This window comes from Microtus ochrogaster, chromosome 16, assembly GCF_000317375.1.
Source record: "Microtus ochrogaster isolate Prairie Vole_2 chromosome 16, MicOch1.0, whole genome shotgun sequence".
Lineage (NCBI taxonomy): Eukaryota > Metazoa > Chordata > Mammalia > Rodentia > Cricetidae > Microtus > Microtus ochrogaster.
In genome coordinates, this window is record NC_022018.1 from 42159790 (window position 1) to 42172591 (window position 12802).

At 43.9% G+C, this 12802-nt stretch overlaps 1 protein-coding gene across 2 annotated transcripts in view; it reads left to right on the forward strand.

The window, feature by feature from the left end:
• Nucleotides 1-12802, forward strand: part of Rreb1 (ras responsive element binding protein 1) — a 125976-nt gene that overhangs the window by 56269 nt on the left and 56905 nt on the right. For both annotated transcript variants that reach the window (XM_026783059.1, XM_026783060.1), the window contains exons 2-4: nucleotides 4830-4931; nucleotides 8790-8890; nucleotides 9894-10106. In XM_026783059.1, the coding sequence (XP_026638860.1) occupies nucleotides 9936-10106 (171 nt within the window). In that variant the 5' untranslated portion in view covers nucleotides 4830-4931; nucleotides 8790-8890; nucleotides 9894-9935. The remainder of the gene's footprint in view (nucleotides 1-4829; nucleotides 4932-8789; nucleotides 8891-9893; nucleotides 10107-12802) is intronic.

The following is a 12802-nucleotide window of genomic DNA, read 5'->3' on the forward strand; positions in this document are numbered from 1 at the left end:
TTTACCTGATAAGCCAGAATTCCTCTAGAGGTGGGGTAGGGGAGGAGTCAAGCTTAGTCCCCACTCTAAACCAGGTGACGATGCACAACAGGTAGGTTAGGACATTTGTCTCTCTTGCTCCTCTCTGCACAGGCATTCCTTGTACGGGTGCAGACCACTTTGACTTCTTACCCCCCTTTTCCTCAGCTGTTGGTAAAGTAGAGAATGGTACAGGCTTCTGCTAAGCTGGGCAAGAAAGTGATGAAATACCAGGGCCTAGATGCCAAGCAGAAAAACTAATGTTTAGGAAAAGTCTGGCCTGCCTGGGGAGAGGGCCAGGGACTTGTTCTTCTCACAGCCTGGTGCCAAGGGCCACCCGTGTTCCCCTCCCAGGGGAGGAGGGTGCTGGGTGACAAATGGCTACCAGGTGGCAGCTGCGGCTTGGCCTTGTGAATTTGGCAGTTGTTAGATCCTGCCTGTAAGATGTGTTCTGCGTAGAGAAGAGTTGCAAGGAGTCTGCTTCTCCGCTGTGCTGTGTGCTTACAGGAAAGGGTGTGTTGGGGGAAGGTGCTGCCTGCCTCCTTCCTCTGAAGAAGCAAAGAGATGCTGGGAGAAGACTGGCTACCGTGGCGACTGTTCAGGCCAGCATCCACCAGACTCTGCATCCTTCCAGCCGTTCATATTTTGTTGTTGTTTGATTTTGGTTTCATCCTTATGGTGCTAGGGATAGAACTCAGGTCCTCATAGATGCTAAACATGCACTGAGCTAGCCGAGGAGTGTTCTCCATTCACTCTTCCTCCATCCTAACTCTTCCCGGAGCCTGACACATCTCAGTAGGTCCTGAACTAATGCTAAGGCTGTAGGAGGCAATGGTCAAGCTCTCTAATGCTTCTTCTCTCTCTTCCGGTCCACCCTTTATTGAACATTTCTTCCTGTCTAGGAGGGGCAGAGAAAAGGGCAAAGGGAAGTTGTCCAGGTCCACAGAAATTCTGGACAAAGTGCTTGAGTATTAAATAAACTGAATTTCCAAGGAGTAGCAAAGACTTGAAAAAAACACCATTTGCTGACTACCCATGCATGCATTGCAGTTCTGTCTTAATTCTGTCTGAAGCTTGTATCCAATATGCTCTTTCTCCTTCTCCAGAGCAACCTAGAAACAAGGCCCCATGTAGATGATTTCCTTTTCCTTTTTTTTCTTATTTAGTTGTGCTATAGGAAGTAAACTCAGTGTTGGAAGTAGATTCTTAGTTTCTGCTTCAGTGCTTTGGTGTTTGTTCAGGACTTTAATAGGCTAGGGGCTCTCAGGTTGTTGATTTAAATTCCTGGGGGTTTTGACCTTGTTGTTGACCTTCACAAACTAGTTCAAGGGTTAAATAGAGTCCCCGGAGAACTAGGAGGGTGTGAGTTTGAGGTAGAGCCCAAGAATCAAGGAGGTGTCCTCATTTAGGAGTAGTAGCCATGGTACTGGTGGGTGACAAGGACAGAAAGAAAACTTGGGCTAAAACATGGAGAGCTTCTGAGTGACTGGTTAAAGAGTGAGCACTTCCTGTAGGCGTCAGGAAGGAAGTAGAGAGGATCCTGCATCTTTCTTTCTTCCCTGAGTGGCCATCTTACCCATTACTTTCTCGCTTGTCTCTTAAACTTGCTACAGTCTCCATCTCTTAGCAACCCATCTTTACTCAGGAGGAAGCACTGCAGAGTTGGCTGCAGCACCTTGCTGTGCTCAGTTGATCAGGGGTTGGATGCCTTAGCCTTCATTTTACTCAAGCCTGTGCCGACCTATCCAAGGCATAGCCTAGCCCCAAGCCTAGAAACACTTCAATTTTCTGGAATTCAGAGAGCCACCGCCCCAATCTCTCAACCTTCAGGGCCATCCTGGTTAGTATATGTATAGGTTTGCATTGGGCTTGGGGCTGGGCAGGCTTCGACTTGGTGGTATAGCTAGTCAGGTTAGATTCTGTCCCCAGCTCAGCCTACCCTTTAGATGTTTTTTGTAGTTTGTCAAGTGCTTCAGTCATTTTCATATCTGAATTTCTACTCTTGTATCTTGTGCTTTGTATCTTGTTCTGGATTGGCCCGAACTGGGCAGGTCAGCTCTCATCATACATCCTTCACAAACTATCCCACATGTATTTATGCTAGACCTATTTGTGGACATCATAGGGACTCAGGCCTTTTCAGTCAAATATTACAAAGGCCAAGGCCCCTTGCTGTCATCCTAGGCATCTCAACTTACTCCATATTTCCTGAGAGCCTGAGGACAGATTGTAGATTTCATCTTCAGAAGATGGGATGCCACCTTTTACTTCTAAACCATCCTTGCTTTTTATCTTTGATCTCTCTGTTGCTATCTCCCTAGACCTGGAGACAGGTTCCTTAATCTTCTCTTTCTGGCTTTGCTTAGCATTGTCCCTTATCTTGGGGGGGGGCGGGGAGGTAGGGCTGGCTTCCCCCACCACTCCTCCTCCCAGAGGCTTCTGCCTTCTCTAAGATATCCTGCCTCTTTGAATTGCACAAGCCTTCTGGGAAGCAAAATCCAGATAGTCGGCATCCCAGACCCTCCCTCAAATGCTGTACTTAGCCAGTCAGTCCTTTTTTCTTCTCGGACATAACTAGCCATAACCACCCCCCATTTTTTTCATGATGGAGGTAAGGGGTATCTAAAAGTTCCTTTTAAAAACTGCCTTGTATTTTTCCATCTCAAACTTTATGACTCCCTTAGACCTAGTGGAACTCAAAACAAGCAGGGAGGTGGCTCTTGTTATTCAGCTGAATTGTTCAGCATTCTCAGCATCCAAATCATTTACTTCCAAGGTCAGAGGATGCAGTTTTGAGAATCTAGTCTCAGCTTCACCCTTGGTTTGAGTAGATCCATCTCTTGGTTCTTTGTGTTTATGGGGAAGCCACTTGGGCTGGCTTGCTTTTTTTTTAGGTGTCTAATGGAGAAAAGGAAATGGATCTACATTTTAATACTATTTTTCAATTCTGTAAATGTGTAATTCCAGACTCTCTGTTCACTTGTTGGAAGACCTTGACAGTTTATCCTTTCTAGACTCTTGGCTATTATACTATATCTGTCATTACATTTTATTTAAAAAAAAAATGTGTGTGTACGCTTTTAACCTTTTCAGTGGTGAGCATTGAACCTTGAGCCTCATCGTGTCCACACTAGACAAATATTCTACATGGGAGTTACAGCCACAACCTATTATGAATGAATACAATCAGGGAGATTTTGCTTTTTTTTTTCTCTGTCTCTGTCTCTCTGTGACAGTGGCACAGAAGGAAGAGATGATGCCAGGCCAATGCTTTACCACTGAACTATGTACTCCAACTTCTTTTCTTTAAGATGAGTCACAAAACAATAAAACGAATATCCTTCCCCTTCTAGCCCTGGATAGGAATCTTCATTATCATAATAGTAAAACATAAGGTCAAGTGTATGAGTATTTCTGTGGAAGGATTTGTAATTTTCTTTACCTAGGGAAGTACTGGGGTTGAATCAAGTACTTCCAGGCTTGAGCTTCTCCATGGCTCATTCAGAGCTGTCCCTGAGTTGTCTGAGAACATTTGGAAGAGAATAGCATAAAAAAATATGGCTGATGGAGCCACTGAAATGTAAACAGAAAATCTGCTGGGGGATCGTGGTGTCAAAAACTCCAGGGTGATGGAGTGTTCCCATCCACACAGACCAGTCCTGCCCAGGGTGCTTGGGAGCTGTCTGTGGATGGCTCCAAGTAAGATGGGAGGTGATAGCTATATAGAGATGATAGCAATATGACACACTTGTGCAGCTTGTTTCCAGATGCCCTGAAAGAGGATAAAGTGAGAAAATGTGCCAGACAACTGCATCTTGGCATTCTTGATAATTATGGGATTTTTTTTCCCACTTTGTGGTACGGGAACCTGGAGCGCCTGTGCATGCTAAGCAGGTGCTGGCCCATTGAGCTATACCCTAGTTTTTATTCTGCTTAAGTTTGCACTCTGCTTCAGCTGAGCAATGCTGTGTTGAGAGCAAGAGGCAAGTGAATTGTAGCTTCGGATGTGTTGTAGCCCATCGACAAGCAGGCACAACAATCAGATTAGTGCTTTCGGGGCCTGTGGAACCCTAGAGCAGACTTTTCTCCTGTTCCTGAAGGCAATGTGTAGAGGTGCTTTCTGGTTTTTTTTTTTGTTTTTGTTTTTTTTTTGTAGAAAGAGAAGGCCATGCATTTGGTCCAGTTTGAAATATGTTAAGCAACGCCCTCACATTTGCATACTTGCAGTCATCTCTGCTTTAAGGCACTGTAAGTTTCATGGTTTTTGTTTTCTTCGGCTCTCTTTCCTCTCCTGTTTCCATTACCACCAAGTGTTGTTTCTCTCTCTCTCTCTCTCTCTCTCTCTCTCTCTCTCTCTCTCTCTCTCTCTCTCTTTTAATTCGTGTTGGAGGATCAACTGTACCTATTCAGCCATTTTTGTCTTTCTTTGTGGTGCTGGGATGAAACCCAGGATCTCACACATGCTAAGCAGGTACTCTGTCATTAAGCTGTACTCCTATCCAAGACTATTACCATGGCACTAGGCTGCTCAAAGCTCCACCTAGAGCCAGCAGTCTGAGCATTCTCCTGTGTCCGTTGTCCTCAGAATTGCTGGAATGTAGGATGTACTTTGGTGGAGGTAATGGGAGTCCTGGCTGTTGAAGGCACACTTGAGGGGATTCTGATAGAATCAGCTAACAGTTTGCTTACAGTTGCAGATAGGGGATTTTAATTGTCCCCATCATCGTGACATCGAGTAGAGGAAATGATACAGAGGCAGAATTATTCCTTCTTTTAAACCCTTCTAATGTTGTCCTCTTGTATTTTTTCAGGTTGTTCCAGCTCTGTGCTCTAGAAGGGGTGGCTTTGAGGTGTGACCCTGCCCACATTTGGGCCCAGTTCGTGTCAGCTCCTCAGCAGAAAGGAGGAAACAGGTCAGTTACTGTTTATGGGCCTCCTTGAGTCACAATGAAGACCGATCTGTGCTCTCTCCTAGCCTCGCCTCTAATTGTCCTGTTTCTTTCCCAAATCCATCGGTCCTGTCTTATCCTAGCCTCCCCCCTCCCCAGTACCCCACCCATTCTCTTCTTCCCAAAGTGTAGAGTAAAATAAGATTAAAATTGTAACTGCAACTTGCTGCTTCTTCTTGACCAGTTGAATCTCTGGTGTGGGATGAGGAATCTCAAGATGCCTGGGGTTTGCATCACAGGAAGCAAAACTTCAGGCACTCCTTCTTTCTCTTTCCTCCTTTCCTCCCCACTCCCAGATCCATGATGACGCCTGTTGGGCAGTCACTTCTGTGGTTTGGGAACTTCATCTGGGGTCCTATCTCTTCCAGTTGGAGGTTTATGTATTAGAATAGGCCAGTGATTTTTACTTTAAAGATTTAAAGTGTGTATGCTGGAGGGTGGGGTCAGAGGACTACCTACAGAGGAGTATCAATCAGTTCACTCCTTTTGCAATGTAGGTTTTTGGGGATTGACCTCAGGTTGTCAAGCTTGGCAGCAAGCATAGAGTCATCTTGGCAGATTTATCATTTTTGTTTTTAAGTCTTAAATGATCTCGGATGTAGCACATGGGAGAAGAAATTGGGCGGGAAAGAGAATGAAAATTCTCTAGGTCTGTAACTATTAGGTTAAAAAAAAAAAACAAGCAAGCAACCAAAGACACTGTAAATAGATCTTAAAACCATCTTTTAGGCCAGCAGATAGGAGGATCCTTTCTGACAGCTTAACCCCACATGGTGGGGGATTTCAGCCTCTCAGAGGTAAGCACAGGCTTCTCTCTGACCTGGAGCCTGTGTTAAAGAGTGGCATTAGCATCCTCTGCAAGGCATGGGGTATCGGCCGGGGTGGGTGGGGAATCATTACACCTGTGGGGACTAGACTGGGTGAGGGAATCAAAGGGAAAACTTGTCCTTCCAAACATAAGTATCAACAGGTTTAAATGTTTCCAGTATTGCTGGGTGGTTACATAGGATCAACTAGAATTAGCCAACTTTTCTGGTTAAATTATCCTGTACCTATTCGTAATATAAAGATGGATGTTGTTTTTTTTACCCCTAAGGCAGAGCGATTAGTGACGTGTTTTATACCAGTCTTTTCCTCTTGCACTGTTTCAGGATCCCAATGGAAAATGCCATGCCAGACTCAATCAAGAATAAACTGGCGTGAAGTCGTACCCTAGCTCTGAGGAAAGCGTGTTGGTGCTTCTGAAATACCCTCTCAGGGTGGATTCAGACTCCTTCCCTTTTGCTAACTACATTTTGCTAACTCTCATCAGAAATGAGAGGTTCCTTTTAAAAACATACTGCTGTTTACTTAACATTTCAAATACACGTAAAGGAAGTAAACAGAGGGGTTCTTAGTGCCACCCGCTACACTTTATCCCCAAGGAGGAAATAACCATAGCCTATGTCTTCCTGCCAAGACACTGGGAAACAGCTTTGCAAGGCTTTTCTTCTTTCCAGCTGGGAAAATGTGCTAGGTAGCTAGCTATAGGCATTCTTACAGGGTGGACAGCCTGTATTTAAATCCTTAGATAGGTTGAAAGAATCCATCTTTGATTCTTATGCCTGTGGGACAGGGATTGTTGGCAGTTTGCCTCTGTCCAGTGAATATATTTTGTCAGTTCCTATTGAGCTAGGCATGGTGGAACACAATCCTAATATGGGGCTGGGCATGGTAGATAGATCACAACCCTAATGCTGGACTGGGCATGGTGGTGTACACCTTCAGTTCTAGCACTGAAACATAAGCTTGTTTCTCTACCTTACCTGCTGCTTATAGTTGCTGCTGCTTACTGTTCTCATCAACCCTAGGATTTCTCAGGTGGTAGTAGGAAACATCGTCATGAAAGAACAGCAAAGTGAGAAAGACCTCAGCACCAGGCTCTACTCCTGTATATTCTTATGGTAGTTTTAAACAGAAATACAAATGTAATCCAGGGTTTGCATAATTTCTTTGAAAGACAGATAAATTAATCCTAGCACTCAGTTCAAGTCATTGTGAATCTCTGTGAGTTAGGGGCTAGCCTGGTCTACCTAAAGAGTTTTATTTAGGACAACCAGGACTAGATAGATTTAGATTACCTAAATATAAACAAAAGGATTGGCTGTATAGATAGACTATCTCAGAGAGAGAGAGAGAGAGAGAGAGAGAGAGAGAGAGAGAGAGAGAGAGAGAGAGAGAGAGCGCCTAAGGTCATCATCTAAACTTGGTAATAATTAGTAGATAGATTCATTTTCTCTTTACTGAAATAATAGAAATGTATTGATGATTTCTAGTCAGTGATCTTGAACTTTCTGTACATTAAAAATACAGAGGAGCCAGGCGGTGGTGGCACAGAATTTGAGAATTAAGTTTCTAATGCAAACATTTGAGGCAACACTTGTTCCTCACAAAATGACGTGGAGACACGTTTTGTCTTTTGAGGGGAGGTTCTGGTGATTGAATCCCAAGTCCCATATAGGCCTACAATGTTTCCTACTCCTGAGTGTCTCCCATATTTTATCTTTCGACATTCAAAGTTGGGGCAGAAGTTTTATCTTGATACTAACTACTTAGCTGGTAGAAACTTTACAGAATTCCATCCCCAGGCCTCTCCTGCTCTGAGGCTGTAAGTACTGTTGTGGTTGGGACCCACTGTTACATCCCCTTAAAGTTGAAGGAGGGAATCACAAACTTACAGTTTTTTCCCAAGCATCTGTTTGGAAACTGAGGTGATGGCCTTGATCTTAGGTTCCTGCTTCATTGGGATACCAACAGTTATTACTAACAGGGAATAGTGATACTTAGCCTGTGGGTTGCCACCCCCTTGTGAGGTCAAATGACCCTTTCACCAAGGTCACATCAGATATTTACATTATGATTCAGAAGAGTAGCAAAATTATAGTTATGAGTAGCAACGAAATAATTTTATGCTTATGAGTCACTGCAATGTGAGGAACTGTGTTAAAAAGTTGAAGAAGCATGAAGAAAGTTGAGAACCACTAGATCTAGAATATTCTGCCAGATAAAAATGAGAACATCACCTATGTTCTTATAGTTGAGGAATGAAGTCGGTTCTGATGTGGTATGGACTACGAATTTCCTTTTGGTCATTCATTTCCTATTACCCAGGTGTCTTCTAGCTGTGACCTAGTATTGTCTACACTCTGAGCTCTTAGGAAATGATGTGGATCAGGTGGAGATCTGTGAAGAAATGGGGTATAAAAGAAAATTTGGAGTGAAATAAGTGAGAAAGTAAAATACTGGAAAAATTCCTTGGCCTTTGAGAGTATAGGAGGCAGCTCAGTAGGGGACATTAGGTTGAAAACCCACATCATACAGTTTTATAAGGAAAAAAAAAATGATTTAGACTAGATGTGGTGTCTCAAGTTTAATCTCAGCGCTCAGGAGGCAGAGGCAGACAAATTTCTGAGTTTGAGGCCAGCCTGGTCTACAGAGCGAGTTCTAGGACACCCAGGGCTATACTGAGAAACCTTGTCTTGGGGGGGGGGGGGGAAGAAAGATAGAAAAGACTGACACAGAATTGTCTCTCCTTTGTGAGTATGGTGATGTGAGGTCACAGCTAATCAATGCTTCCGCATTTTTCTCACTAAGCAAAAACACTGAATCTGTTTCTTTTCTTTTTTTGAGATGGAGTCTCTTATGTAGCCCAGGCTAGCACCGAGTTCAGAATCTCATACCTCTGCTTTTTGTGTCTGGGGTCATAAGCATGTAGCATTTACTCCAGTACTAAGTCATTTTCCTTGATGAATTAACTAACTCAGTGTCCCGTTTCTCTTCCAGTGTAAAGGGGTGACACCAAGAGAAGAAAAGAACAGAATCGTTTCCGACTTGTGTGGATGACAACTGTAACCAGGAAGTGTCCCTTGTGACAGAAAATGGAGGTAACTAGAGTGGCAGCATTTCTCTCCATCCTTGTTACTTATATTTTTTAAGAAAGAGGATTTTTAACCTTAGTTTTAAATTTGTTTATAATTCTTGCAGGGTTGGCTTCTAGAAGTCATACGTACACACACCTTTAAATCCATGAAGCCATATAGCCATGAAGTTAGAGGAAACCTGAAGTGTCCTATAAACTAGTTCTTAAGCCTAGAACATTTCAATAGAAGCAAGCAAGTACAGGGTAGAATGTGTTAGCCAAACACAGCTCTGTTTCCTCTTGTCAAACTCTGCTCACAAAGATTAGGAAAGTCATGGGCTAGGAAGATGGCTCACCCCTGTTAGTGTGAGAATTAAAGTCTGAATCCCTAACACCCACATTAAAAAGTGAGGTATGTGTGGTGCATGCCCACCCACCCCCAGCCCCAGCCTCATAATCCCAGTACTTAGGAGGCAGAGACAGGATTCTTGGACAGGTGGGTTAGACCAGCTAAATCACAAGTTCTGGGTTCTGCAGGAGATACTTCCTCGGTACATAAAGCAGACAGCTATCTGGGAAACCATGAATTTGTACACATGTAGCCGCTTTAATGCAAACACAAAACACATGAGATTTAAAAAAAAAAAAAAAGAAAAGGTAATAGCTTGAATTCTATTGGTGGCCTACACTTAGAAAGGAAACAGGTTGCATCCGTAGAAGAAAGCTCTAACTATTTTGGAACTGGGTGTGGTATCTCATACCTGTAATCTCAGTACTTGAGAGCCTGAAGCAGGAGGATCAGGGAGTTCTGAGTCATCTTGGCTACAGAGTGAGTTTGGACAGCCCAGGCTACGAAGCAAGCTCTTGTCTCAAAAAACAAACAATCCTTTTGAGCTCTATTCTGGGTAGGGGTTGAACTAGGAAAAGGGTATTGGGGATCTATCTCTATTGCCCTTGCTATGATTAGCACCACATGACTATGACAAGCCTAAACTCACATGAGAACCTCAGTCGTATCTGTTTTTCAGTTCTATAGCAGAGACTTCTTAGTGGTATAAAACCCCATCCCGATGACATCAAATTCACCCATTGGTTTAGAAGGCTCAGACCTGTCTTCCATCAACACTATGATGTCAGCAGTCATGAGCGTAGCAAATGTCACTGAGAATGGTGGGAGCCCCCAGGGCATCAAGTCCCCCATGAAGCCTCCAGGACCAAATCGGATTGGCAGAAGGAACCAGGTAAGGGTCTTTGGGTTGGGTGGTAGCAGCCCGAGGCTTTTATCTTACAAGAATGTAGGAGAGAATTCCCAGGCTGCCTAAGAGGAAACCCTGGACAGATTCTTAATTGAAGATATAGCCAAAGGCCTCCATCATTTTTCAGGAATAAATTTTTCATGACTTATGTCCTTGCATGGAGGAAATTTCTGTCATGGCATCTCTCAGGGAAAGCCCCGTTATCCCTTTAAACATAAAGAAGCTTGTGTTAAAGAAGCGAACTGGACTGCCTCTGCATGGTGTTGCTTTTCTTTTCTTACAGCTGATTAATTAGTAGTGCCTTCTTTTTTTTTTTTTTTTTTTCTTCTTTTCCCCAAGTATCTTCAGATTAGGTGGCAAATACATTCCTGTTTGCTCAGGGTTCAGCTCTCTAGTTTTAGAGACCTACAGTTATGGCTTCAGAGAATCCTGTTTAAGATCCATTGGATGGAAAGGGGTTGTGCTCCATTCATAGCTGTGCAAGGTCCCGAGTTCAATCTGTTTAATCCTCTTGGAGTTTTCAGTGGTCACAGGGTCGGGAGCAGTTGGAAAGAGTAGCTGCATGAACAGAAATCGGGAGGAATGCTGTTAGAAAAAAGCCTCTGTTAGCATCAGGGTCTTTTCAGTTAACGAACAAAGAGTTGTTGCTGTCCTGATAGCAACATTTACAACAAGGTAAATAAGGAGGCAGAGATAATTCTCAGTCTGTCCCTGAAACTATGTAGTGTTTCTTGTGGTATAATGTAGTCACACTCAAAGCTTTATGGGGACAAGGCCTTCTCAGCTTATCTGAGAGCGAGGATGGACAAGAGAACTCGTTGGAGCTTCTGTGAACTAATGGCTTCTTATAAACAGACTTCTCTCCAAGCACACCCGTGATGGATTTTTGACAGATTCTCACGTTTTTAGTACAATGTGCCCTTCTAGGAAGTGATAGCAGCCCCAGGTTCCCTAAGTGTGTAAGTATGCATGCCTGCATTCCCCGCCTACAGCCTACAGCCCGAGGACTCAGCAGCGCTCAGGGATGTGTTAGGTTTTGGAGCACTGTTAACGCTCTCTTTCTCTCTTTTCCCTTGCCTTCGTGTGCCTCTCTTCCTGTGGGTGCCTGAGAAAAATGCTCAGCCTGAGTACAGATGGAGCACTAGTCCTGGGAAGAAAAGGTTTATTTCCACTCACATATGGCTGTCTGTCCATCTCTCCATCACTCTCTCTGTCTATCAACTCATTTAACAGTAGATCCAGCTTCTATTTCTGCCTAGCCACTGTGCCAGGTGCCACGCATTCAAAGATGACTAAGCATCCTTCTCTACTCTACCAAAAGTGAATGGAAGACAGGGAAGAGCCTTTCCTTAAATAGCATAGTGCAGCACAGCTGCCCCAATTCCAGTCGCTCAGAGACAGTTAGGGTCTCTGAAGACACCCACCATTCCTTCCATCTCTGGATACTGAGGTTGTTTCCTGGGAATGAAGAAGTCAAATGTGCTGTGTAGCTGGGTCATTTGTCATCTGCTTCCTTTCTCCTTCAGGGATGTGATGATACGCTGGCTTAGTTTTTGGAAGGGAGGCTCAGGCCAGAGGTAACCTACTAAATACAACACCCGATTTCAGAAAACGAAACATAATTGGTAGACAGCTCAGGGAGTGAGGAAGTGCCTTTACCTGACAACTTCACAGGGAGAGAGGAAAGAGGGCGCCTTGGGAAAGGTTGCGTCCATGTGACTATAGCATTCCAGGAGAGATTAGCCCCAGCCGGATGCTGACAAGGGTGCCAGATTGTTTCATTATGGGCTGGTTAGTTATCACATTAGCTGCTAATTTTATCTCCCAGCTCAGGAAGTGTGTTCCTTTCACCAGTGTGAGTATAATAACTGGGCTCAGACATCTGTAGTGGGCCTTTTCCACCATCACAATGCTCTTTCATTAATCTCTTCAACTTTTAAAAGTCAGTACATCTGATTCCACAGACACCTCGGGTTGTGAACGTGTATTATGGCCTGCACAGCGGTGTTACCAGCTTTAGGCCTGGCAGAGGTTAATGATCAGCCCTAGAGTCAATATCAGTCAGCTCCGTGTGCCTCCACACAATGTGCCTGGTGTCTACTTCAAGGTGACCACAGATGGTTTTATTAAAATATGTCTCCTCAAGTGATTGGCCACTTGGAGGCCCAGGTTTTTTTGAGACAAGGTCCCACTGTGTTGTACAGACTGACATGAGCTTGTGGGCTTGAACAGTTCCCCCGCCTAAGTCATCTGCAGGACTAAAGGGATGAGCCACTGTGTCTGCCTGGGTTTAGACTTTTTTAAATGTGCATTTAGTAATTTAATACACAAGTTTGCACTTTGCAGTATAAAAAGTCTACATAGTTTTTTCAGTCTGATGGCTTGACATAAATACCTCAGAATTTGACTTTTTCCTAAAGTTTTGACCTGGCTGTGAGGCATCTTCTTCTTATGCCTCTGAGAGAACAAGAAGAGTATGGATAACTGGGCAAAACCAGATTTTAATATTTATATATTTATTTACTTATTTGTCTATTCGTCTCTGGGATCTTCAACTTAGGATTTGAAAGTGAACTAGGCTTGGCTGGCCTAGTTCTCCCACCTGCTTCCACCGGTTAGAAAAAAGGTTAGAATAAGGGAGAAGGTAGCCGGGCAGTGGTGGCGCACGCCTTTAATCCCAG